Here is a 27,878-nt window from a genome sequence, read left to right as displayed (position 1 = left end):
GGGGGGTTTAATCCACGTCAGAGTCTATGTGGATGGCCATGTGGCAATTTTTTTCCATGTAGGATTGCCACGTCAGCATCCAAACGGGTCTATTAAGAAGAGGGGTATTTGTGGTCACGGAAATGACCAGTATGATATTTGGTCCCAAAATCAAACCTGAGGGTATATGTGGTCTATTTTGAATAAGTTCAGACGTAATTTTACTTTTTTCAAGAAAGAAAGAAAGAAAAAAAAGGTGTTATATGAGAGATCTAAAAAAAATTAGCGAGTGAACAAAGATAATAATACTCCTAATACGAGAAAAGAAATCTCAGTACCCCTATTAGCCCTCTACCATGATACTTGACCTCCACACCCTCCTTTCATCAGTCATGTCCACAGTAAGCTGAAGTAGCACCATATCCTGCTGAATCACGTCTCTCCAGGCCTTCTTTAGCTTACCCCTCCCTCTCTTCGGGCCCACCACTACCAGCCTCTCACACCTCCTCACTGGCACGTCAACGCATCTCCGCTGCACATGACCGAATCAAACAAATAAGATAACAATATTTTAAAATTAATCTCCTTTGCTTTGGGTCGCGCATCGCGCGAGTAAGAATACTAATAGCTACTAATAAGAGTAAATTAGGAACTAATAATAAATTATGTCTTTGTTTTCAAACTAAACAAATAAAAGTAGACGGAGGAGTACAAACTTCCTTTTCAAAATATTCATTAGTCGTATTCAGGTTCCCTATTTAGCAATTTTACATGGTATTTTTTTTTTCACTCAAACCCCCCCAAAAAAAAGCGCGCAAATCGTACGTTTTCAAAAGTTAGGGTTCATTTTTGTGAACTTTATTCCACAATCTCGCTCTTCTACTTCTACAATCCTCTACATTATTCTCGATATTTTCAGGTATGTGTAGCAATTTAGTTTCTGCTCGACAAACTTACCATTTTTTTATTTTTTTTGTATTTAAAGCATCTTTTTTTGCTCAAATTATAGTAATTTCGTTACTTGTAATATTGAAACCCGTTACTGATGACCTGCTTTGTATCATGTTGCTGAAATACCTTTTAGGTCTTTAATGCTTTAATTTAAGAACTGAACATAATTGATGTACTTAAGCATTATTACCCCTTTCATTTATTTTCAGTTCCACTAAAGTTAAATGTTAATAACTGTCGTATTAAGACCAATTTTAGTTTTCTATCATGTCTTTGGCAGTATTGGTATGAAAAACAAGTGGTTTACTTACATTTCTACGGTTTTTTTACTTGCATTCTGTGGCGGAACTTTCTTGGGGTGTGTTCGGTATGAAGGAAAATGTTTTCTTGAAATATGTTTTTCTTTTTTCCAGGAAAATAATTGGGTTTCTTACGTATTTTCTTGTGTTTGGTATGTAAGTAAAAAATAATATCTTAAAAACATTTGTGAATTGATTAAATGACCTTCTACAAAATATAACAGATTAGTATTGCCCATGTATACAGAGGGTCATACCTCTATTCATTTTTGTAAAGACCCATTTTAACTAATTTCCTCGTATACAATCTAGACAAATGCTATGAGAGGTGGAGGTGGGGTAGGTGTGTGGGGTGGTGAGGGTGAAGATGAGTTGTGTTGGAGGGTGGGGAGGACACAATCAATGTGGAATGCCACTTGCAGAACTTATTTTCCTAGAGAAAATGTTTTTCAAAAATTTTGATCAACCGAACATGGAAAAATGGGAATGTTTTCCTCCATACCGAACACACCCTTAGTCATGGGTGCTTATGTGCCTTTAATATAGAGTAGTGAGTATCTACTAATCAGTAATCACATAAGTGGTGGTTGGTCAATCTATTTGCATATTGGTACTACTTTCTCCATCCCATAGTAGTTGTCACATTTTCATTTTGCACGCTCCTTAAGAATCATAAATGTGTTTTTACTACCTTACCTTATCTCTGTCCTGTAAATTGCGCTTTAGTTAATATTGATTACTTTCAAAAACAGTTAATGTTAAGGACAAAATGGGAAAAATTTAATTAACTCTATTTTGTTTTTGTAAATTGACAAGTATTTTGGAACGTATATTTTTAGCAATGCTGACAACTAATATGGGACGGAGGGAGTAGCTTCCTATATACAAATACAATGCACGGGTCAAAGACAAGCACCCATTAGTCCCTAGTTTTTGAGGCTTGTCTTGATTTTAGATAGTAATGTCTGTTGTATGACTATTGATTGCCCTATATCACTATAGCGTAAGTACTTGCTATATAAGGTTGGTGATGGATGAAGATGTGTATAGCAGGAACTTTGACTATGATTGTTTTTAAGGAGCTTTATTCTTTCGTTTTTTTTTTTTTTTCCCCCAAGAGTTGTTTGTCAGGGAGAAGAGAGGAAAGAGGGGAAAATGGACATCAAGGATGCAGGGTCTTCACTTGATTCTTTAGTATCCTCATTCAACACTCGGATATCGGAGATTCAACAGCTTGTCGTAGCTCGAAACAGTAAATTATCTGCTCAACTTGTTGTTCTAAAGATTATCGAAGTTACTTATTCCTGATCTTCAATTTTTGTGCAATGTGGACAGTGTACCCAGCGAGCAGTGTTTCAGATTTGTCAGCTATTGACTCTGCATTGAAGGTCTTGGAGCTTCAGCTCCACAAAATAAAAATCCGGATGCGTGAAGAAACTGAAGCCATCCCCAAAGCCAAGGTTTTCTCTTTCTCTCTCTCTCTCTCTCTCTCTAAGCCTGAGTTTGTATTGCCAATTCGATTTTAGCAAGGATTATCTTAGGCATGCAATCCATTTCAAGTCCAGATAATTCATTACCTTGGAGGTGTTTTCCTTTTCTATGTATTATGGTCCACCTTGTTTTTGGAAAAGCAAGTATGTACTATTATGTATTACAGCTTAGATGTAAACAAGCATTGTAGATGCAATAATTCATTGCTTCTTCGGCTGTGATTTTGGCTGCAGAAGCTGATAGAAGCATCGTTGCGCCAGCAAAAGAAATTGCAAAATTTATCTGCTGTTGTTCCGTCATATGTTCCTGATAGAGTGACTAAAACAACTGATGATGCTACTAAATGGTAACATTCTGTACTATGTAACGAAATATCTTTACTAATATGCGGTGCTTACTCCTTAAGAAGATTCATTCTTTTTTATAGTTCACATCTAGAGGCCAGTGTTGAGGATCTTGGTTCCGTGTCTCTGAAAATTGAGGAGCCCGTACCCAAGGTAACAAGTTCTCCTTGATTATCTAACTCTCTACCTATCGCATGATTGTCACTGTCCAGGAAATGCAAGTTACCTCTTATGTCTCCCCTGTGGCTTGATAATAGATAGTGTCAGTCATACTTAATCTGGTCAAACAACAGGAAGGCTTTAACTGGGGTATCTGATTGCATAAAGGGTAAGATGCTACTTAATCTGGTCAAATAACAAAAAGGTCCCAAGTGGGTTATCTGATTGCATAAAGGGCAAGATTCACTTTTTTCTAATTGGCCTGAACAATGGAAAATCAATATCATTGTAGGATCGGGAACATAGATCTACTCACTCATCTTTGTTTCTAGGGCCTTCCAGTGAGGTCTGTGCAGGGAAAAGAAAAGGACTCCCAAGAGTGTCGCAGATTATGCACCCCAATTTTGATATAATAATGTGATCAGAGGATGCAATTTACCATTCGTCGTCTAGTTGAAAGACATTTTCTGAGTGATTCTGTTATTCACTATTTGGGACAGCTTCAAATGGATTTCCAGTGCCATGATAAATATGTGGTGATCTCACCCTACATTTTTTTGATTTCAGGAGAAAAAAGGCCGTGCCTCCCCACCACTTTTCTATGTTAATGCAGATGAACTGAATGCTGTACCACCGTAAGTTCTTTCTAACTTCTCTTGAGGTATCAATTTTTGTGTACCTTAGACAGCAAAGATACCCCAACTCTCTACCCTCCTGCCGAGAGAGACCAAAAGGTTCCTGATATAAAAGAGATGCTGATTTCTTTTAATGCTTATGCATCATAAAACTCATATATTTGCTAACAATAAGAGATGTAAATTGCAGGTATATGAAACAGCGAATCACTTTGGAAAAGGTCAACGCAGCAATAGATGACATGGCCACTTACGCTGAAGGAACTTCCCAGCTTCTCAGAGCCCCTCGTAAAAAGGTTGCTCTTTTGTCAATTTGGTTATACATAATTTCATTTGAAACTTGATATTATTTCAGTGCTGATTCCTGTATTTTTTCCTTCTGAAGCTCACAGAAAATCTTGTGGAGAGAGCAATGGTAAGTGATCTGAATCTTGCCAATTTAATTTGACATTCTCATAACTAAAATGGGGTACCACATATCCAATAGAGATTGGAACTTGGCCTTTTTTAGTTAAACTGCAGATTTAAGCCTCACCAATGTTCATTGCAGTTCTATTTTCAACCAGAAATATGATGTATTCCATTATTCATAAATCATATATAGAAAGATTGACCCTTCCTCTTTGGGATATCTCTACTTGCCAAATTGTCCATGTTATTTGCAAAATAATAAGGCCAGCCTTACCTATCAGATTACAGAGTCGGCTGTTTGAGCATACAACACTTTCTTTTGGTCTCTATCATTAAAGAAGGGATCACTTTGGAAAAGAGGGTGTAAGCATTCTATGACCCCAACTCCTACAGTTGTAAGGATTTCCTTGTAAGGGCACCTATGGAATCCTGAGGCAGCTCAGGGTTGGAGTTCGGGTTTGTTTGGTATGATGAAAAATGTTTTCCTTGAAAATAAGTGATTTTCTTACTTATTTTTTGGCGTTTGGTAAGTAAGCAAGAAAATATATTCCTATGAACATTTATATGTAATATAGATAAATACTATAGGGGTGGGGTGGTGAGGGCCGAGGGGTGAGTTGGTCAAGGGGTGGAGGGGGTTGGGGGAGTTAGAGGGTGGGGAGGAGACAATGAACTTGGAACGCCACTTGTGGAACTTGTTTTCCCTACTCCCATTGGGGAAGTAATTTTCCAGATTTTTAAGAATTTTTTTCCCAGAGAATATTTTCAAAGCAATTTGACCAACTAAACATGGGAAAATTGGAGAACTTTTTCATTTTCCTCCATACCAAACTCACCCTTAGTGATAAATATTGTATGTGGCACCCTTTTAGGAATTAGTTGCAAATAATTGTGATAAAAAATGTATGTGGCACCCTTGGGATTCGTATCCAAGTCTTGAGACCTAACTACTGTAGGGACAAGGTGTCTTAGGTTTGATCTTATCATTGAGACCATCAATTATTCCCGTCTATGCCAATTCGAGCTTCCTCTGGTTTGCTCGATTCATTGCTCTATTCATGCGCCCGCAAGACATAATGTCTTAAAGGGCTCCCTTCAGCCTTACATCCTTTATGGAATCTAGTTTTGTACTTTTGTTCGTGATGTGTAATTGGAATATTAGCTAGTTATGAACTATATTTAACCAGTCTGGCTTTCGGTATATTCTGTTCCTTGTGGTATATTCCTGTCAGGAAGTTGAACCTTTGTTGATAAATTTGTCGTGCTTAAACAACATAAAGCTACTCATGTTTTGCAGGAATTAAGAGATATTGGTGCAACAGAAGCAGTTAAAGGAAAGCATTTCTTTCTTGAAACTGACATCAAAGGGCCTTCACTGAAGCTTGACAATACAGGGAAAGCAATACTAACTGTGAGTTGTTCTTTATGTTAAGACAAAAATTACATGCTTGTGACTAACGACTGTATCTGGAAAAAAATTGTACTTTACTGTTTACACAACTTAATGAAACTTCAAGTGTATTTGGATTTTGACTCGAGTCATTTTTCCTTCTCTTTTTTCTAAAAGGACGGTTGGGTTTTAACTTTTATTTCAGTTATATTGTAACCTGACATGTAAAGGTTTTCATCATGATGTCAATCTCTTTAACACCTCTTTTCTATTTCAAGTATCTTTTTGCTACTTCACATTCGACAAAATTGATGTAGGATTGTTTTGAAAATCCGTTCTGATTTATGCTTTGACAAATAATCTCAGACATCAGTTTTTTTTTAATCATCTTTTTATGTTCTGAAAAGATTGACTGTAACTAGTTTTAGCGGATTTCTGCTGATTTTGATTGATTCTATTGACAATGACTTTCATGCCATAGAACTATAGCAGCTTCACATTGAAACATATCCACATGCTTGGTTCGATTAGCACCTCTACTTTCCGACTCAAAGCACTTATCCAGCAGCCCCAACTATACAAGCTTGGGCTCCGAAACTAATGACTCAATAAAAGATTGATGCTTCTTGGTACTAATGTAATTTGTGATTGGCAGGTCCTCCGACACCTTGGTCGTATAAGTGAAACTCGAATTGGTCATCACCGTGTGATCCTTCTTTTGAAACCTCACTAAATTGCAACCGATGCTCAGTTAGTAATTTAAACAGCTTCATGTGAGTAGTTCATTTAGCATATGACTGGCAAATTCAAGCTCTCCTCAAGTGCAGACACCTATCAGAGGAACCTGTTTCTGTTTACAGTATGAAATTTTATTAGATTAATTAACGATGTTTGACTATTCAACCATCTAGATAATCAGTTTTATTGATGCAAACCTTGATACAAAGTTCATAATATATAAAGGATCAAATGTTAGTAGCAGTGATTATTGTTGATTTGTGTCAACTTTTTGGTTACAAGGCCTAGAGAAAACCTACAGGTCTGATATCACAAGACCTTCTCCAATTCACTCTTTAAGTGGTCAAAGCTTACAAATTTCACTATAATTGATTTGATATCTAACCAACTGATAAAAATCGAATAGTTAACAAAGTTTGTAAGGCCTCAAGCTGATAACTGTTACTGTCACCGGGTGTGATTAAGTCTTTACCTTGTATAAAGTTGATTATCTTACCGAGATTAACAAACGTGACAATGAAAGTCATCAAGCACGTATCTGGTCCAATTTTCTCCAGCAGACAACATTTTGAGGTTTGTTGTCATATTACATTCGTAGATGTGCTGAATCAAGAAATTGAGCAGAAGGGATTTTGGACAATTGGCCAACTTGCAAATATATCTACAAAGACTAACAGGTAGCCTAAAATTTGGTGTTGTAGTATTGCACTTGGAGCATTGACAGTTTATGCATTAAGGGAAGTGGTTGAATATTAGTGCATGTTACATATTTCCTGGAATTATTTTCTTGAGTGATTCTCTAATAATTTAGTCCATGTTTCATATTTTTGAGTTTAGTGTGGTAGTGCGTAGTTTATTTTATTTTGGTCAATGGATATTGGCTATAGTTAAATGGATCATGTTCTAGCAATTATTTGTTGTAGTTGTAGACCTTGTTTCCAAAGCTTTGTTTAGTAGCTTAACTTCAACTTTTAGTAATTTTTAACCTTATAAGCCTATAAATATAGGCTATTCTCTCCTACTTTTTATCAATAAATCTCAAGAACAGAAAGCAAGTCATCTCTAATGTTCTTTTGTTATTAGTTAAAGCATAATACGTCCTTTTATGTTATTACGTCTTTTTGTTTTGTGGGCAATCATAATATAGCAAATGTATTTGGAAGAACTACAATAATGAATATAGTAAAACATTACAGGAATAGATATTATAGTAAAATCTATTGAGTCAAATCCTCAAACTTGCACAAATCCCTATAACCACTCCAGCCAACTTCACCAACAGATTTGTAAAGCCTCCAATAAATTTGGGTTAGGTCAGTATCAACTGGTAGCATTCCCACTTGTGCTGCTAACCAATCCATGTACTCTATCTGCCAACAAATTCTTCACTAACTTTAGTGTTAAAATAGTAAGAATTAATCAGACAGGTTTTTGATAAATTTAAGGATTAATACATTGATAGCTCCTCAAATTTGCCAGCCATATTTTATCTAGACACTCGAATTACGACTTGTTCTAATTGAATAACTGATCACATCATAAAATGTTCCTATTAGATTCTTCCGGTTTAAATTTTGAAATTATTTTGCGCGTGTTCCCAAGTACCTATTACGTAGATAAGTTAACCACTTAAAATATGTCACTTACTTTAATTATGTGCATTCACCTCCATAAATTGTAAAACCCCAAGTGTTTTCCAATTGAAGGAGATGACATATTTTGAGTAGTTAGCTTATTTACGTAATGAGATCTTGATTCTCAGTGCACCAATAATGATAAGACGTCGGGGTTCGAGTTTCACCGCACTATGAGGGTAAGACATTGTGTTAGTGTCTCAATGCATCATGATGATATGATGTGAGAGACCCTGCATTTTGCGATGGTAAGACATGAGGTTTGAGTCCCGATACTCCTTGTTAGTAGTCAGTACCACAAGAATGTCTTTTCTAGTGCTCAGTTATTATATCCATGTTGAAAAGATGTTCATTTCAACTGCTTTTGCTTTAACAAAATCCAAAAATGATAAATCAAATGATGGCTGCTCCAGTAGCCTAAACATAAAATAGTGAAATTGGACTCAGACTGTTGTTCTTGCCAGTTTTATGTTAGGGAAAAGGGTCAAATATACCCTCTACTTTGTTTTATTAGTTAAATATATCCTCCGTTAGTGAAAGTTAATAAAAATACCCTTAGCGTCTTCAAACTTCACACTTATGCCCCTATTTGGATGGAAATCCCCAAATCCTCTCAAATTACCCAATTTCAAAAAAGTTACCCACTTTTTTTGTTGACCCGCCCTGCCCGACCCGCCTACCATCATCATCAAGCTCTAGGTTCATCTTCTTTCATGAAAAAAAAAGAAAAAAACAAGAACACACCCAAATGATAAAATGCCAAAACTCACCTCAAAATTTCAATCTTTAAATCAAGGACTAGTTGATACTACTACTAAAGGACATTTTGGTTCTGGTTGGTTTAATGACCAAAATTTTTATAAAGTTGTTGATATAGGTGCTCTGTCTCAGAGATTTTATGGTATGAATATTGATGATAAGGTTGGATTTAATGATCAGTTTTTCAATGGAACAGGAAATTCTCATCACGGTTTTTGTGATTTTCAAGGGTCAGGAGTTAATTTTCGTGATTCAATGGGGGGTTTTTGTACTAAAAAAAATCCTAGTTCTCTGTCTAGAGACCTGTTTTATCAGAAGGAACAAATTAATTATGAATATTTGTGTAACATGAATAGGCCTTGTAGTAACAATGAGGGTCTTCAATATGATGATGTTGTTGCTAGGAGTTTCTTTAGCTCCTTACATGGTTCTCAGTTGATGGGATTAAATTCTGAATGTGACTGTTCCATTGCTAAGCAAAGGGCTAAATCAGTAAATAACCCTTTTTCTGCTTTGCCAAATTCAAGAATCCAAGACACTTACAGTTATGAAGACCACAACTTTATTCTTCAAGGGGAATGTTTAAAATATGGTTCTGAACAGAGAGGTTTATTAAAGGGTCACAAGAAAAAAACAAGAAATGAGGCTAAAATAGAAAGGTTGCAAGAAAAGAACCCAGCAAGGGAATGAAATGTAGAGAAAAATGTGTATTTGGCAGCAAAAGATCAGATGGGGTGTAGGTATTTACAGAGGATATTTGATGAAGGGACATCTGAAGATGTTCAGATAATATTTAATGGAATTATTCATCATATACTTGAGTTAATGAAGGATCCATTTGGTAACTATCTTGTTCAGAAATTATTGACTGCTTGTAGTGATGAACAAAGAACGCAGCTTGTGCTTATGGTGACTAAAGATCTAGGAGAACTTGTGAAAACATCTAGAACAACACATGGGTAAGCAAAATTTTGTTGATTCAAAAAAGAAAGGCTGCACCAAGATTAGGAGTTGGATTTAAAAATGAAATTTGAGGTGAGTTTTGGGATTTATCATTTGGGTGTGTTCTTGCTTTTTTTTTTTTTTTTCTCCATGGAAGAAGATGAAGCTAGAGCTTGATGATGATGATAGGCGGGTCGGGCGGGGTGGGTCGACAAAAAAAAGTGGGTAATTTTTTTGAAATTGGGTAATTTGAGAGGATTTGGGGATTTCCAATCCAAATAGGGGCATAAGTGTGAAGTTTAAAGACGCTAGGGGTATTTTTATTAACTTTCACTATCGGAGGATATATTTAACTAATAAAATAAAGTACAGGTGTATATTTGACCCTTTTCCCCTTTATTCTATTGCAGAAATTTAGTATATATGCATGTCATGGTTTACAGTTCACTATTTTTAACACAATTCTGTCTACTGCCCTCCAATACCTGTTCCTCCAATTGTCGTCTATCAAATACAACAACAGAAATACACCAGAAATTCCTGTAACATAGCCTAAGAATACAACTAAAACAAAAAGGACATTTTCTTGATCATATCTGTTCTCTGCAGTTTCTGCGATAGAGGGACCATGGTTACTGCAATTCATCCCACCAGGAGCACCACATAAGTATCTGTTTCCAATATATGTCGTTCCATCTTGATACAGAGTGCCAAAATGTGGATTGCTTGGAATCCATCCGCTCAAGTTGTTATAAGACAAGTTGAGATACTGGAGAAAATCTAACACTGTCAATGTCACTGGAATTTCCCCTGTTAATTGGTTATAGCTGAGATCCAACGACTCAAGGGAAATCATCTTGCCTATAGACTTTGGGATCACCCCCGAAAGATTATTATGTGAGAGATTCAACAATGGAAGTCCACTTAAAAGGCCAATTTTCTCAGGGATTTTACCAGTAAGAGCATTGCTTGACACGTCGAATCCACTGTTGTAGGAATATACTGACTCAAGCCAATGTGTCTGTCCTTTGGTGACTATTTCTAGCTGAGCACCAATGAACTTGAGGGAGTAAACATAACCTAAGATTTGTTGCCTCATTTTGTGTTCTCATCATTGTTTTCAAGCCATCAAGATTCTCAGGAATGGGACCAGACAGATTGTTCCTGGATAAACCAATATATTGTAGACTTTCCAACTTCATTAGTCCTTCTGGGATAGATTCACTGAAAGAGTTTGATGAGAGCACGAGGATACGTAGATGGTGTAGGTCACCAATGGAATTTGGGATCCTTCCTTCAAATCTATTGTCTGCCAAGTTGCAAACTCATTCCCATTCAGATAGCGCGTTCAAGTTCTTTTGGGATACTTCCAGCGAGCTTGTTTTGTCCAAGATTAAGGTAAATGAGAGACTTGCAGTTTCCTAAGTTGCGTTGAATGGCTCCTGACAAGCTATTATTAGAGAGATCAAGAACCTGGAGAACATTAGTTGATTGGCAAAATGATTCAGGTATTGGACCATGAATTTTGTTTCCAGATAACGATATGGACCTGATACCATGAACTTCTCCTATCTGTGTTGGAACTGAGCCTACGAAATTGTTAAGTGACAAGTCGATGACATTAACATTCTCGAGCTTAGAAGGAATAGGACCTTGAAGGTTGTTACTGGCTAAATTTATTAATGTTGGAAAAGGAGAAGATTTCAGCTGAATCATTGGAAATATAACTCCCTTGAAGTTGTTCAGAGATAAATCTAGTACAGAGAGGGCAGGGAGATTGAACAACCAGTGCGGTATGGCTCCTGATGAACTGTTGTTGGCCAAATTTAAAAGCATGAGGTTTGTCAAATTTGAGAAGTAATCTGGGATTTCTCCTCTCATGTTGCAAGATGTAAATTCCAAAATCGTGGGCTGGAAAGTTTGCACAAAGGATTGATCTTGACCATCGATTTCAATTGACAATCCACTAGCCCCGAAACTAATTTGATCCAATCTAGACTTTGGAACAAAGACAGTGGCATATTACCATTCAGGTTATTCTTCAACATAAAGATATGAAAGCTTAGGAAGCTGAAGTGTGCACAAGGGAAGACGTCCTGTTAGATCGTTCCATTGTAAATTCAGGTACTCCAGGGAGGGGCTTTGACAAATCGAAATTGGAATATACCCTTGTAATTGATTCTGGAACACAGATAAGTATTGAAGGTTTATTAAACTGGACATGGATACAGGAAGTTGGCCTGTGATATTGTTGTCATTGAGCATCAGCATACTTAATTTCTTAAGTTTCCTAATCAAAGAAGGGATCGACCCTTGGATCGAGCATCCATCAGCTCGGAAAATGGTTAATAAGGTTGAGTTGTTTAAAGAAGGAGGGATTGTTCCACCTACCTGAGTGAAGCCTATGTCAAGAAGTGTCAACATTGACCATGGAACTGAAAACATTGAAACAAGATCTATGGTCACAGAAGGATTGCTAGAAACAGCAAGTTCTTCAAGTTGAGGAAGGTAAGGGATGTGACCATCTAAATCGTTGCCACTAAAATCAAGAGCTGAGAGGGTTGTGAGGTTGGATAGCATATCAGGTATCGTGGATGTTAGAATGTTAGAATTCATTTCTAGAGTGGAAAGATTTGTAAGGTTAAGTAATTGCCCTGTCGGAATTCTTCCTGAAATGTTGCAGTTGGACAATCGAAGTGACATGAGATTTGAAAGACTTGATATTGGTTTAGCCCAATGAAATGATTCGGAGGCCTTTGATAGATCAACCCCAGTCAATACTAGATATCTGAGGCCTCTGAGTCCTTCTAACCAACTTATATTTTGACTGGATAATCGACCATATCTGATAAAAGAGGACGTTGAGCCAAAATCCAACTTTGGTTTTAGTGTCAAGCTAACAGAAATAGAAGACAAATCAGCTACTAAATTAGCACACGAAAGATCAAGAGACCTTAGAGATGTAAGGTTTGAGAATTGTGTGGTGATGGAATCTTGAAACATCGCATTCGACAGATTGAGATAAGTCAACTTCGTTAAGTTTGATATCTCTGCAGGTAACTTTGAGAGCATAAAGTTGTTGAAACTCAGGTCGAGATGTTTGCATATGGGCAAGAGTGAAGAGCAATGGAGATATAATACCTTTGAGAGCATTGGATGTGTCATTAGAAGATGAAAAAATTTCCTTATTGACATTGATTATGAAATCATCCGGATTAGGATTCCGGAGATTGACAACTACAACACGACCTGAACTCAAGCATTTGATACCTTTCCAGTTGCAACAACTTTCGCCTTGCCAGGAAGATAACCGATTAGATGGATCAGTCAGCAAGGACTTGAAGCTCAGTAGAGCTGCTCTTTCTCTTTCATGGCAGCCATCAACGAACAAAAAATGGTAAAATAGAGTAGTAAATATAAGGAAATCTTTCTTTAATCACATGACTTCAAGATGATAAACAATATTCTAGGTTGTAAAGTGTTGAAGATATTTATACCAAGTTCAGTGCTTATTGTCTAGATATACAACTTGAACTAAATTATTCGTAAGGTTCTTTCCCAGAATGTCTTCATGAAAAAAAAAAAAAAAAATTGGTGTAGGCTTATACAACTGAATAGGAAAAGATTGCATTCTACAGTCAATAACTGAAATTATAATAATTCAAAATTCTCCAGAAACTTGATTTAATTAAGGAAAAAAAAGGGACAGACTGTTTGCAAGGTGTCTTCATATCTCTGTTACTACCAACAATTATTAAATTGTTTAAAAACATGTTGGATTGACTTTGACAAAGTCCTCTATCACATCTCTTCGAGGTTTGAAAAATTGGCATACCTCTTTGACTATATATCATTCTAACTTGCACGTGTAGGTCGAGTCATCTCACGGTTTTGTAAAATAATATTAATATTTTCTGCACTGCACGAATATAACTTAAATTCTACACTTTTGTTAATAGTTTTTTAATGATATTGCTTCCCTTTTTTCTTTTGTTCTTGATTCAGTAATGTTGATGGTTTTAGATGCATTTTTTTTTTTACTGAATGATGTGATTGTGATTTTATGTGGAGCAAATATGATCTATATAGCAAGAGGAAAGCGAGGATTGATGTGGAGAAAGTGAAACCATATTATATGTCCCTCATTGAGAAGGCATTTGGCTGTTAATTAGTTGATTTACAATAAACCATCTTCTGTTTTTTTTCTATACTTAAATCACTTGTTATTGATGCGAGCTTCGATACAGAGTTCGTATTAAGGGATCAAATGGTAGTGGCGATGATTATTGTTGGTTTGAGTCATTTTTTTGGTTACAAGGCCTAGAGAAAACCTGAAGGTCCTGATATGACAAAACCTTCTTTCACTTTTTAAGTGGCCAAAGCTTACAAATTTCACCATAACATTGATTTGATACACCTTATAAACAACTGATAAAATCGAATATCAATGAGATTTGGAAAGCATCAAGCTGACCACTATTAGCATCACCGGGTTTGAGTTAAGTTTTTACCTTGTATAACGTTGATTGTTATAAGCAGATTAAATGTGACAATGGAAGTGTCATCAAGCTCAAAGCGGAATCAGTAAATTAAGCAGAGGGGAATTCGTGCAATTGATCAACTTGCAAATATAATTGTTAGACTTTAGGAAGCCTTAAATTTCGTGTTTCTATAAATATAGGCATTTCTCCTGCTTTTTATCAGTAAATCTCAAGAACAGAGAGCAAGTCTCCTCCAATATTATTTCTTTTCTATAAGTTGAAGCATAATACTTCTTCTATCACGTCTTTTTGTTTTATGGTCTTATTTTGAATAAATACATAATGAATGTTGTAAAACATAAAAGGAACAGATATGATGTTACTTATCAAACACACTAGTTTGATAACTACAAAGACTATTGAGTCAAATTCTCAAGGTCCCACAAATCCCTATAGCGATCATACCCTACTTCACCAGCACATTTGTAAATACTCCAAAGCATTTCCTTTATGCCGGCATCAACTGATGGCAGTCCCACTTGAGCTGCTACCCAGTCCATGTACTCCATCTGCCAACAAATTCATGTAATTGCCTTTCACTAACTTTAAGTTAAATCATTGAGATTCAGAAAACCCCCCCAAAAAAAAAAAAAAAAAGGACCCGAATACAAAGGGTCGGACCATATTATGTTGGCGTGCAGCCTTAGCTTGCATTTATGTAAGAGACCGTTTTCACGGCTTGCACCTGTGACTTCCTGGTCACACGGCAACAATTCTTAATTGAGATTTACAAAATGTTTGGTAAATTCAATAAGATGAAATCTTAAAAGTTTTATCTAAACAATATAGGATCTTCAACTGGGGACATGCAAATCCTTCTCAACTATACTTCTTTTGAAGCTAGACCGTGAGTGAAGTTTTATATTCAAGAATTTGTAACAATGGTAAGAGAATTTTGAAAAAGAGAACCAGAAAGCCATAAATAAAGGGTGATGAATAGGTTTTGCCCGAGTCATATTGAGTTTTCAATTGTAAAAGTATGTCCACATTGAGACAAATCTCAACAACATAACCAGTGTAATCCCACTGGTGGGGTCTGGGGAGGGTAGAGTGTACGGAGACCTTACCCCTACCTCGTAGAGATAGACAGACTGTTTCCGATTGACTCTCGGCTTTGTTTCCGATAGCCTCTCGGCTTAAGTAAGGCATTTCAATACAGTTTGAAAAAAGCGAATACAGAAATCAAAGCTTTGTTACCCGACTAAATTCGGTATATTATGTGTATAATCCTTAAAATATATCTAATATTAACTGAAGGAACACATGGTCAAACAAGACCGAGTAGAGCACTGGTTGAGTACTGGGTTTAATCTTGTAAGGTCGCGGGATCGAACTAAATGCATTTTTGCTGCCTTCTTTCAAAAAAAAATTCTAAGCAGCCTTTAATGTTTTGCTTGCCAAGTTGATGTCACTATTAAATTTTATATCTTATCTTAAAAGCAATGGTGAACCCATCCTCTTGCAATCCTGGATTCGCCGCTGGTAACAACATTGAGACAAATCTCGAAAAAAAAAAAAAGGTTATGTGAAAAACCTCGTGAAAGTTTAGGCGATGCGTGTGACGTTTTGGGATCCCAGCTTGCTCAAGTTGCCTATTATGATCCTCAACATCAGCTAACATCTCCTCCTCCGATGGTAAAAGCACCTTTCCAGACAACACTTTTGCAATCCATTTGGCTTGTACTTCCAACATGAGAAACACTATTGTCTGATCATCACAGAAAAAAGTTTACATTGTCATTTCTGGCAACAAATTACAATTTTCAAGAGCATAATACAATGTTAAAGAGGATCAACCTCTTAGTGTTGCGAAGCTTGAATTACAAAAAAAAAAAAAAAAAAAAAAAAAAAAAAACACTAAACATCGATGGAAAATGATTTAGAAAATAAGTCATTTTTTCATGTTTGGTTGCCAAAAAATATTTTTCATCAAAAAAGGAAAATAGCCTCCTCACTTTTCGGTGGAAGTCATTTTCTTTCATAATTATTTCAACTCCTAATTGCGCATCACTATTTTAACCAATAAATACTAAAATATTTATCAAAGCACTATGCAGTTTGTATGTTACTCTTTCAAACGATATTTATCACTCTCCAACCAAAAATCACGAAAATGTTTTCCAGAAAATAAATCATTTATAAAAAGTATTTATTGAAGAATAACTTCTGTCGTATCAAATACAACAATAACTGGATAATAACACAGAAAGAGTACGATATTCCGTACAATTAGCTGACCTGATAAGGTATACCAACAAAAGAGAGCCAGGGAGAAAGCTTTGGAGGAAACACATGCTTGTATAGTGGTCCAACAAAACGGTCCCCATCTGCGCTTACTATTCCATCAGTTTCGAGAAATGGGAAATCATACTTGTATCTGTTTCAAGACACAATTAAGTAAATAAAAGTATGTTCTCTATAACGATGTAAGCTTTTAGATAAGATGATCACATAATTCAAGAAATAATGACGACAATAAACTTGTGTATGAACAAAAGACTCAAGATTTGAACTAAACCCTGTGCAGTGGAGAATGATATCAGCATGAATAGAAGATCCATCCAAGAAAGTCACTTCACCACTTTCATCAACATGATCAATCTGCAAAAAAGTTCCAAAATCAGCTCCCTTTATATATCTTCCAGTGCACAGTCAACAGCATTTAAACAATTATATACCTGTGAATGGTTCCATAGATTTGCATAACCGTCCAAATTTGAAACTCCAATTTTAGAAGGTTTTGTTGAAAAATGAACTTGCTTGGCTACCGTAGCTATGTCTCGGGAAATATCAAGCCCACTCGGTCCACCTCCAATTACAACTACAATCTAAATTAACAAGTGAGAAGGTTCTGTAAATAGGAAGCATAGACTTGTGCATGAAACTTTCATAAATGAAAATGTAAAAAGAGTATAAAGGGCTTGCCTGATCCTTAAATGGCTCAGGAACTCGATAATTGTGGCTATGTATTTGTTTTCCAGGCCAATTGTTTATACCTTTGGAATTAACTAACAAGAATTAGTTCAAAATACAAACCAATCATTCCCATTTCTTTCACCATATTTTGAGTGCAGCAAGTTAAAGTTGTTTTCTGTTTAACTCTTACCACCCTAATTTGTTTTTACTATTTTATTATGAAGGTGGTGTCCGGCCAAGTACCTACACCTCCCACTAACAAAAGGTACCAAGTAACTCTGTCCATCAAAATTTAAGCAGATTAAATAAAGATCACTTGATATTTTTTTGCTTCTGCTAAGATTCAAACCTGAAACCTCATGGTTCTCCTCCACTTCATTCACCATTGGGTTGCACTTGTTGGATATTAAAAAACTATAGAATTTCCTCATATCTAAATGTTAAAAGAATATCTTTTAGAAAGTTAGTCAAATTTCTTATATCTTAAGTTAAGAGCATGTTTAGTTAAGCTTCTAAAACAGTTTATCTTGAGAACCGCTTTTGTTAAATTAACTTTCCGGCGAAATAATTTTAAAGAAAAACGGCTTGTGTTTAGCCAATTCATTTGAAAAATATATTTTTTAAGTATTTGATAAACAATTATATTTGGCCAATCTTTCTCTAAAGTGCATTTGAGCGTAAAATACGAGAAAAGACAGTATTATGGTTCATTTTTCAATTAGTATTTGAGTAGAAAAATGATTTTAAATATATTTTACAAAAGATTTTAATTAACTTTTATTTTGTTAGATTTTAATTAACTTTTATTTTGTTAATCATTTTATTTTTATTTTAAAATAAAAATATGTATTAAGGCTTTTAATCAATATAAATATAGTGAAAGCAAAAAAGGAAGAGGAGAGGAAAATTGTATTTATATTCGAGAGATATATGGATTAAATTATTGAGAGATAGTTTGATAAACATAAATTTTTGGTAAGGATACAGTTGTCTCGGAAAAAATAAATTTCTGTTTCTGCTTGTAGCTTCTTCGCAACACTAGAAAAATTAATTCAGCTGCCGCTCAAAAACATTTTTCATTTTGGGCCAAACACCTCAAATAAATTAAAAAAGTGTTTTTTTTTTACGGGAAAAGGTATTTTTGACTTCTTAAAAGCTTGGCCAAATGTGCTATAAGGAGTAGTAATTAAGAGCTTTCCTAGATATTCTACCAATAACATTATCAGACCACAATTTCCTAAAATACTCCCTCCGTCTCAAATTATTTCTTGTGATTTTCTTTTACACGGCCCATAATAATTAGGAGGGGTTTTTAACTATTTTACCCTTCATTTTGGTATTCGAACAATCATAATATCACCCCATAATTAAGGTGTTTGTATCTTCAAAAACAATAACTACTAAGGTCTAAAATGGAAAAAAAATAATTAATTCAGCCTTGAACTTCTAAAACGACAAATAATTTGAGACAACTATTATTAGAAATCAAGAATTCATTTTAATCGAACCTCCTAGTTTACTTTGTTTATTGGTTTATTGTAGGGCATATCTCATTGCAAGATTCATGGACTGGAATCTGATTTTATTCCATTATACTTATTTCCATTTTATTTAGTTAGTGGGACCTTCTAACTATATATTACTCTTATACAAATTCTATTGTTTCTCTTGTTTTTTAGCTCTAAAGACGGGGAATTTATATTAATTACTTATCATATTTCCTCTTTAATTAGAAGTTCTTTAAAGATTTTTATTTTTTTTCAATAAATAGAATCAAAGAGGTCTTTATTTTTATTATTTTTATTTTCAGATAATTTGAGAGGGGGGTAACTTGGGGTAATACTTTCTATATAAATAAAGTCCAATATGTCAAAGCAAATAAATCACTGTTCAAACAATAGATTAATTAGTTTGAATTTAAAAATAAGGTACCTGGAATATTTGCAAGTCTGGGTATCGTATAGTGACCATTACAAATCACAACTGAATCAAACACCTCTTCTGAAATCGACTCATCCATTTTCGACTCAACAACCCAACGATTTTCCTCAAAATCTACCTGCGCAACTCGTACGACCTCAAATTATGGTTCATTTTTTAATTAGTATTTGAGTAGAAAAATTACTTTAAATATATTTTAGGGATAATTTCAGAGAACTGCCTTAGATTTAGCCTTATAACACTCACTTTCCTTGTGATTTCGGATATTACACTCACCTCTCTTATTTTGAATATTTTGTGACCAAACTTGTTTTAATGGTTATTTTTCAAAATCATTCCAAAAATACCCTTTTGTTGGCATTGATATCATTATTTAATCCTCATGCACTAAACTGGTAACCCGAGCAATAATTTCTATCAAACTTCTACTTAATCCTTTGTTTGATTTTTGTTTTATGCTTTAATTTGGATTCACAACGAACCTATAGAATGATAGAAAGATTCAATTATATTTCAAAATCTAAAAAAACCACAAGATGGGTAAATCCCCTTCTTGGATAAAAGTCTGATGCATGTGGTCCACAAAATGTACAATTCATACTTGGCTTACTAATATTTATATGAAGTTACGAACATTACTTCTTCCGATCCGTCTAACATGAGATAATAGTATTTATTCTCCGATACTAAACTTTACTTATAATAAATTATTAATAATTATAGTACTTTTATTATATGTAACTGAAAAAATGAAATCTAAATTTTAACATGTTTCAGGAATAGCAATTATCAAGATGTGTAGTCAACAAGAAAATAAATAAATGCATCCAATGAAAGATGGTGCAAAGTGGAGAATATTTCAAGTCTAAAGTTACATGCTTCGAATATTTTTGTCTTAGTATTCAATATAATGCCATGAAAGGGCAATTTTGGAATATTTAATAAGTTTTATCATTAAAACAAGTTTGGTCACAAAAAATTTAAAATAAGGGAGGTGAGTGTAATATCTGAAACCACAAGGGAAGTGAGTGTTATAAGGCTAAATCTAGGGAAAGTCTCTGAAATTATCCCTATATTTTACGAATGGTTTTAAAAATTAAAAAAAAAAAAAAAACTAAACTCCCTCCACACCAATTTAATAGCCTGTTTTGGCCAAGCTTACTTTTTCTTCAAAAGTATTTGTTTTTTTCAATGAGTGCTTATTTTAAAAAAGTGAAGTGTTTGGTCAAGCTTTTTAGAAGAAAATAAGTGTTTCTAGAGATTAACCTAAGCTGTTTTTCAGTTGCCCAAAAGAACTTTCTTGAAAAGTATTTTTGAGAAAAATACATTTAGAAACACTTTTTAAAAGCTTGGTGAAACACTAATTACTATTTTTTAAATTAATTGATCAAACGCACACTGCTTTTCGGTTTGCTTTTCACCAAAAATACTTTTTTGAAAGCACTTTTCAAAATAAACTGATTTAAGAAACTTGGTCAAACAAGCAAGAAGTGTCTTACTTTCATTTTTTGTTTGTCCTGAAACTGAGTGTCTAAGTTTTTCAATTCCAACATTATACATGGAAATAAGACCACAACATTTTAAAGGAACACAACATATTTAATTTAAGAAGACAAGATTCAAAAGTTTTCCTTTATTTTTAAATTTCATACCAAATCAAACTAAGATACTTAAATTAAAATGGGAGTATATATTAAGGTTTTAATCAATAGAAATATCGTTAAAAGTGAAAAAGGAAGAGGAGAAGAAAATTATACTCCCTCTGTTTCCAAATAAATGATATTTTAGGTTTTTCATTTTATTTCAAAATAAGTGGCGCTTTAGAATTTCAAGAAGATATTGATCTTTTTGCTCCAAAATTATCCTTATATTCAAGAAATTGATCTTTTTGTTCCAAAATTACCTTTATATTCATAATCACATAATAAAAAATCATTAAATAATTTTTTTTGTTCTGTACATTTAATTATAGGTAAGTTAATAAAAATACTCCTAATATTTCAAGAGTGAACACTTTCTGGGTGTGCGTTAAAAAAAAAACCAACAGAGGGAGTATTAATGTTTGAGAGATTTAAAATTTTATCCAAAATCTACCTGAGCAACTCGTACAACTTCCGTATTGAATTGAATCAACTCAGTAATCCCAAAATCCTCAGCAAACTCATTCAAAAACTTCAACACTTGTTCATGCCCAGGAAAATTCAATATTTTCCCATTTATTTCGCCTTTGAAAGGATAATCGCTGAAACTCATGAGTTGTCTTGGTAGATTTGTTCGAAGAGACTTATAAAGACTGCTGTGAATAATTTCTCTATTTGGATCGACACTGAGTGGATCAGTCTCAATTTGGGGATTGTAAACCCAAAGTCCACCCAGTTTGTTCGATTTTTCAAAGACTATAACTCTGTGGCCTTCTCTTTGTAGCTCACGCGCCGTCACTAGACCCGATACTCCGGCTCCGATGACTGCTACTTTCCGGGATTGTGCCATAGGAGAAGACTATTTTGGGCTAAATGGACAGTTTTGAAAAGAAGATGGAGATAATTAGTATTAACTATGTTTTAAATAATAAAAATTGAAGATGACGAAGATATGAATACCACAGGGTATATTCAAATGTCTTGTTCATTTGGACACTGGGGAAAAGTAGTTAGACAAGCCTCTTTATTTGATTATTCTGTCTTAGTTTGATTAGATAAGGAATTTAAAAAATAATGAGAGATTTTTTAATTTTGAGATCTTAAATTAAATATGTGTGTAATGTATTAAAATATTCTTTAAATTTTGTGATTATAAATTTATCAAGTAGGATGTTTGAATTATCAATTTATTAAGTATAAAAAGAGTTACTCTTGCACCTTCGGGTGTGGCTGAGTTGGTTTGAGGGGAGGCTTCCCTAAGGGAGGTTGCGCGTTCGAATCCAGGGAGGTCACGGGTTCGAACCTTCCTTAATGCGCTTCAATCGGCGCATCGCAGGATTTGCTTTAGTGGGGCTTACGTAAAAGTGGGGTTTGGAGTTATTTCACGGTGGGAGTTTTGGTCTTGCGCAAGATAGGATAAGAATTGCCAGTTTTTAGAAGTTTTCAAAAAAAAAAAAAATAGTTACTCTATTTTGGGACATATCAAAAAAGAAAAGTAAGATACGGAAAGGGTATCACCTTTTTACTAATTTATCATTCCAACTATCAGAGATTTTCTTTTTTACCTGAATTATTATCATTACCTGAGAGAGTTACCCTGTCCTCACAGGGTTACTTATGATATTTCTTAAAGTTGCTCTTGTTGAGTTTAATCAGCCACTTCTTTGAATGGTTTTGAAAAGTCAACAGCCCCTGTCCTGTGTCCGATGAATAAGGCCAACTTTCTAAAAATGTGGACCCATTAACTTCTTTACTGTACGCCTCACTCCTAAATATTTTAAGGTATAGTCTATTTTCATTAAATATTTACTCTATTTTAAAGGTTTAACACACCAATTAAAAGGGAAAAGAGTTACGGTGCATCCTAATATTTGATCGGATTATTTATAATACATTCAACCTTTACGAGGGCCTATTACCCCCCTTAGCTATTTTTAACTGAAATAAACTCCACCTTAAAATTGGACAGCCAAATTTATGGCTGAACGTGTTGTGCACGCGCCGACACGTGTACATTTTACAATTTTTTTCTTAATTTCTATTCTTTTCCTTTTCCCCATTTTGGGTAATTATATTTTGTTTTTCTTTTTTCATTTTCTTCCATTTTCTCATCGTTGCCTCCTTCACTGTTCTTTCCATTCTTACTTTTTATCTACCTAATTCATTATTTGAATTCATGAATAGCAATCTAGGTTCAAATTGAGCTAAAAATTTTCCCATAAAATTTCTCCGGTGGGCTATGTTTCCTTTTTTTCTTCACAAATCTGAAGGAAATTTGGGAAATTTTTTTCTAGATTTTGGGGTTGTTTTGATAAAGTAAAGCAATTCAAATGGCCGTAGGAAAAAAATTATATTACAAAAACATAGAGATATACTTTTCAGTGAGTTTTTATGAAATTGGAGAAGATTATTGAAAATGGTCATTGGAGAAGATGATTGAAATTAGAGAAGATGATTGAAATAAGAGGAAAAGGGAAGAGAGAGAGCGAATGAAAAGAAAGAAAAAAAAACTAAATAATGGTCGTAGGAAAAAAAATTATATTAGAAGAACATAGAGATATAATTTTCAGTGAGTTTTTATGAAATTAGAGAAGATGATTGAAAATGGCAACCGGAGAAGATGATTGAAATAAGAGGAAAAAAGAAGAGAGAGAGAATGAAAGAAAGAATAAAAAAAAAAGAAAAAAAAACTAAATAATGGTCGTAGGAAAAAAATTATATTAGAAGAACATAGAGATATACTTTTCAGTGAGTTTTTATGAAATTAGAGAAGATGATTGAAAATGGCCACCGGAGAAGATGATTGAAATTGGAGAAGATGATTGAAACAAGAGGAAAAAAGAAGAGAGAGAGAGAGAGAGAGAGAGAATGAAAAAAAAAAACTAAATAATGGTTGTAGGATTTGTTTTAAACATTTTTAGTGCTCCTCACTCTCTCTCCCTTTGCCAACTCAGCACTTGGGAGCTTAATAATACCAGTTAAAAAATTTGCAGGTGGTAATAGCCCCCCCAGTAAAGGTTGAGTGTGTTATAAATAATCTGGTCAAATGTTAGGGTGCGCTGTAGCTATTTAATTAGCGACATTAGTTAAGTGAGTTATTTTGCTTAAAGATTATTTATCTCTCCTGAAAACTTCTTAGAAATTTGTTTAATCATTTATCGGATAAGGGTAATTTCGAAGAAAAAAACATTGGTACCTACTTGATTTTTTAAAAATCACTTATTCTGAACCAAACTTTTAATAAAAGATCACTTAGAAGTGACTGGAGGGAGTAGCTTTTAGGAACTTGCAGAAAAGATGATATTTAGGGAACAACATCGACAAACTCTGTGCCAGTAACCGCAGTAATACCGAGTGTGCAAGTGTACGTTATCTGAAACGATTAGATGTAAAGTATCTATAGGTAGCTTTTAATTGTCGAATTACTATTTCAATAACTTAATGTACAAAGAGCGGGAAAAAAGTTACATATTTAATTTTTAATAGTAATTTCAAATGGTACTAGTATATGTATTAAAACAAATGTCGGTACTTTCATGTAAAAACAAGAACTACTGATAGTTGACCTAGTCAGCTTCGAAGTGTGTTTTAATATGTTGATGGTGATAGTTAGGTACAAATAGTTACTACTATCAAAGTTTTGGTATAGACTTTTGATGTGCTAGGGTTTTTGGCACATTTGACGCTTTTTGGCTATAAGTTTTACTTGTTTTTGACCAAGTCTTAGTCAATTTGATGTGTTTTTATTGTGTTTCAGTTATTTGGCGTTATAGGACTCCAAAGACGGAAGTTTCAGTAAAATGGAGCAAAACATGAAGAAGGACGTCCCGTACTTGAAAGGACGGGACATACCTATTCCCCGCATTTGGGAGGAAAGCCACTGAAGTTTCTGGAAAAACAAAGGGAAGTATGGCTTGGAAAGCACGTCCCGTACATAGAAGGACTTGCCGTACTTGGTGCCTGTCCCTTGGCTTAAAGCAACAGAAAGTCATTAAAGCACTGAGGAAAAGGACGTCATGAGAGTACGTCGCGTACTTCAAAGGACGGGATGGATATTTGGCCGTACTCTTTCGGAAGTCTGAAGCTAGTCAGAGGCCACATTTTATGAGGACGGGACATACTTCAATGTACGTCCCGTACTCTTTCCGCAAGGGTGACGTGATTTGTTCCATGTTGAAGAAGGATTTTACTCTTATTAAAAGCCAATAGGGTTTTGAATGTTTTTTATCACTTTCATACTTTTGAAATTCTGAAATTTGAGACTTGTGTGGAGACAATTTTGTTCTTAGCTACTCTTCAAGGATTTCAAGACAATTATACTCAGTTAATTTCCAGTTTTATTTGTAAGATTTAGCACAATTTCAATTATGCAATTTTCAATCTTTTATTGTTTTCTTATTGCCATGAGCAGCTAAACACCTTTACTAAGGTTATGAACCCAAGGATGGGTGTGTTGTGACTGGGGATCGTGAAAGATATACGCATAATGGATTGTTAGGTTTTATTTGTTCTTCGTTTTTATCATATAGTTAGTGGTTGCAAACATTAGCTAACGCCATAAACTTTAGTTTATTTGGGAAAATAGCTAGGGTTAGGTAAGAACAAATAACACGAACTCAAGGCTTTAAACCTTATTTAATAAATTCACTTGGGAATAAGAGGAATTTACTTGGCATAATTAACTGTTCTTCATGCATACTTTCTTATCTTTGGAAAAAGCATAGAAAAAAATAATATTTTCTTATTGGGAAATAGTTCAAATTCACATAGAGGTTAAGTGCATCCATACAAATGATCCATTAGAAGTATATCAAGAGATCGATACCGTGATCATATCTGACTTTATACGATGGGGACACAACCGTTCTTTTTACCTATATATTTACAACTTTAAATTTTCAATACTTTAAATTAGTCATCAACTAACCCAACTATAAAAACCCTTTTTCCTAATACACTTTAGGACGCAAGATTAGTATAATACTTGTTTAGTAACCTTTTCACACCATATTGTCTGTGGGATTCGACCCCAACCTCGTTGGGTTACTATATTTAACATCGTCCACTTTAGGCTATTAAAAGTTTAAATTTGAGCGTATCAACTTTATGTTAACAAGGATAATTGCTGAAACTCATGAGTTGTCGAGGGAGCTTTGTGCGAAGAGACTTATAAAGACTGTTGTAGGTGATTTCTCTGTTTGGATTGAGGCTGAGTGGATAAGAAGAAGGAAGCAATTAGTATTAAGTTTGGTTAAATAAACATTGAGATGACGAACATATTAGTGTTTTAAGAGGCGAAGGCGCAGGCCGAGGCGTAAGCCTTGAGACACGGGGCGTAAGTCCCATGGATCTACGGGACGTATGTCTCATGTATTTTCAATTTTATAATTTTAGTACTAAGTAAATTTTTCATTAAAATTCTGTAAATAAATTAAAAGAATCACCAATAGTATAAAATGAATTATTATAAATATTATTTGAGAAAGGTAACAACACAAAAAATGATAATAGCCTAGATAATCTTTAAAATGAAATCTTCATTCACTTCATCATCAATGGCCAGCTCTATTAGTCCTTCCCATCCTTAACTAATATTTGCACGGACTTTTATTTATATATTCAGAGTGGGAGAAGGGCAAAAGGTGTAAGAGCAATGACAAAAAATGGATAAAGTTACTTCAAGAACGCAGGTTGACACCCAATTTTGGCCCTCCTTTTTTGTTTAATTAATTTCATTATGCTTCTCAGTCCTGAAAATTCCCCAAAATGAGTTTGGAATATTTTCATTAATTACTACACTAATTTTCGAGATGTTATTTCTCTGATTTAAGATCATTTTTATTGTTTCTTAAAAATTACCAAACGTCATATTTTATAATTAAAAATTACTAAACATCATACTTTATAATTAAAATGACTCGAAAATAATGTTGATATTTTTATATCAATATTGGTGTTGACATTTTTCCTTTAATCCTACTTATTACCGTATTAATCATCTTTTACTCTATTTTGTAAACTAAATATGTCTATTAAATTACTTGTATTGTAATTTATATAGGTGTATATTTTTGAGAATTAATTAGGACAAAGAAGCATATTCTAATTAATTGATAGAAGTAAAAAGAGATTAGGAAATAATTCATCTACCCCATCTCCCTTTAAACCAAATCAGCAGCCCAAAATATCCCCTTTTCAGTTCAACCAAAACTAAACGACCCCTTTTGCCCTTTAACCCAAAAAAAATACTAACTTCATATCACCGCTAGCTCCGCCGTCGGACCGCTGGATCAAAGCTGTCCTCGACGCCACCACCATCACGTCCCTTCAATCCCCTCTCCCTCTCTACAAGACTATGGAGCCATTAATGCTCTGTAAACTAGCTTGTTCAACCTCCAAATAGGGAAAACTTGAGAATCTTGCAAATACAAGGTTGGTTCAATGGATAAAAGCGTCACCTCACCTTCAAAGCTCGGTTTGCTGAGAAACCTTTAGGATTTTTGGCTCCAACGGTCTCAACCTTTCAAATCATCTCTGAAAAAAGGTGATTTCTTTTCCTTCTGACCATAATTTTATCTTTTTTTCCTGCCGTTAGAGATTTCCCCCTTTTTTCTCTTCTTTCAAAAATTCAAATTCAGCTTCTTGAGGGAGCCATTAACCCCATCCTTTGGTTATAAATAGAGCTCATTTTAGGCTGTTGAAGATGGGCTTAGCAATTGGAGAGAAAGCTTTTATTTACTCTTAAGTTGAATTGGAAAATCCCTTTTTTTTTTTTTCATAAGCCTTCATAACTAAAAAATCCATAGTTCTTTCTAAGTTCTCAGAAAATCCTGTTTTAACTCTAAGTTCTTTTGGCGGTATAATTTTGGTTGTTCTCGGCTAAGCAAGGATTTCTTTAAGCGGATTCGGAGACTCGACGACTACACTAGCCTTAGTTCGCTGTCCGGAGAAGGCAAATCATCCTCGTCCTTCATCTATTTTAGTTTCTAAGTTCAAATGTGATCGTTGATGTGTTTCTTAAATTCTGCTCTGAGTGTACATAAAGTATGGATCTCACCATTTTGTTTAAGTCATTGAGTAATTAGTAATACGGACTAAGAGGGATCAT

General features: G+C 34.4%; 6 protein-coding genes across 9 annotated transcripts; 2 read left to right on the top strand and 4 right to left on the bottom strand.

The window, feature by feature from the left end:
* The first annotated feature begins 736 nt into the window (after positions 1 to 736).
* On the top strand, positions 737 to 6,652 carry LOC132068635 (spindle and kinetochore-associated protein 1 homolog). The gene is made up of 10 exons (XM_059462283.1): positions 737 to 898; positions 2,348 to 2,481; positions 2,565 to 2,689; positions 2,954 to 3,066; positions 3,148 to 3,217; positions 3,791 to 3,858; positions 4,049 to 4,154; positions 4,244 to 4,273; positions 5,567 to 5,680; positions 6,315 to 6,652. Exons 2-10 carry the CDS (start codon positions 2,385 to 2,387, stop codon positions 6,390 to 6,392), a joined length of 801 nt encoding a protein of 266 aa, XP_059318266.1. The 5' UTR covers positions 737 to 898; positions 2,348 to 2,384; the 3' UTR covers positions 6,393 to 6,652.
* Positions 6,653 to 8,787: 2,135 nt separating this feature from the next.
* Positions 8,788 to 9,753, top strand: LOC132066423 (putative pumilio homolog 10). The gene is made up of 2 exons (XM_059459736.1): positions 8,788 to 9,397; positions 9,509 to 9,753. The coding sequence occupies exons 1-2, from the start codon at positions 8,788 to 8,790 to the stop codon at positions 9,751 to 9,753; spliced, it is 855 nt and encodes a 284-aa protein (XP_059315719.1).
* Positions 9,754 to 10,133: 380 nt separating this feature from the next.
* LOC132067010 (receptor-like protein 15) lies at positions 10,134 to 11,045 on the bottom strand. Its single transcript, XM_059460179.1, has one exon. It carries the CDS (start codon positions 10,829 to 10,831, stop codon positions 10,163 to 10,165), a length of 669 nt encoding a protein of 222 aa, XP_059316162.1. The 5' UTR covers positions 10,832 to 11,045; the 3' UTR covers positions 10,134 to 10,162.
* A 22-nt stretch (positions 11,046 to 11,067) lies between these two features.
* LOC132066422 (phytosulfokine receptor 1-like) lies at positions 11,068 to 11,613 on the bottom strand. Its single transcript, XM_059459735.1, has one exon. The coding sequence runs from the start codon at positions 11,611 to 11,613 to the stop codon at positions 11,068 to 11,070; it is 546 nt and encodes a 181-aa protein (XP_059315718.1).
* Positions 11,614 to 11,766: 153 nt separating this feature from the next.
* LOC132066421 (LRR receptor-like serine/threonine-protein kinase FLS2) lies at positions 11,767 to 12,897 on the bottom strand. The gene has a single exon (XM_059459734.1). The coding sequence runs from the start codon at positions 12,895 to 12,897 to the stop codon at positions 11,767 to 11,769; it is 1,131 nt and encodes a 376-aa protein (XP_059315717.1).
* Positions 12,898 to 14,426: 1,529 nt separating this feature from the next.
* LOC132068634 (flavin-containing monooxygenase FMO GS-OX5-like) lies at positions 14,427 to 21,778 on the bottom strand. 4 transcript variants are annotated; one of them, XM_059462282.1, is made up of 9 exons: positions 21,225 to 21,778; positions 19,122 to 19,266; positions 17,199 to 17,281; positions 16,952 to 17,101; positions 16,792 to 16,874; positions 16,512 to 16,650; positions 15,808 to 15,981; positions 14,895 to 14,968; positions 14,646 to 14,782 (listed from the first exon to the last, which is right to left on the bottom strand). In XM_059462282.1, coding segments are annotated over exons 1-9 (1,245 nt in total). In that variant the 5' UTR covers positions 21,621 to 21,778; the 3' UTR covers positions 14,646 to 14,781. The 4 variants fall into 4 exon arrangements, with proteins under 4 accessions (XP_059318262.1, XP_059318263.1, XP_059318264.1 ...); XM_059462279.1 differs by lacking the exon at positions 14,895 to 14,968 and having other exon boundaries at positions 14,427 to 14,782; positions 21,225 to 21,767; XM_059462280.1 differs by lacking the exon at positions 14,895 to 14,968 and having other exon boundaries at positions 14,427 to 14,782; positions 17,199 to 17,269; positions 21,225 to 21,765.
* Between the last annotated feature and the right edge of the window lie 6,100 nt (positions 21,779 to 27,878).

The sequence above is a fragment of the Lycium ferocissimum genome, chromosome 8, assembly GCF_029784015.1.
Source record: "Lycium ferocissimum isolate CSIRO_LF1 chromosome 8, AGI_CSIRO_Lferr_CH_V1, whole genome shotgun sequence".
Taxonomy (NCBI): Eukaryota; Viridiplantae; Streptophyta; class Magnoliopsida; order Solanales; family Solanaceae; genus Lycium; species Lycium ferocissimum.
Note: the sequence above shows the minus strand (reverse complement) of the source record. Positions and strands in the feature narration are given on the sequence as shown.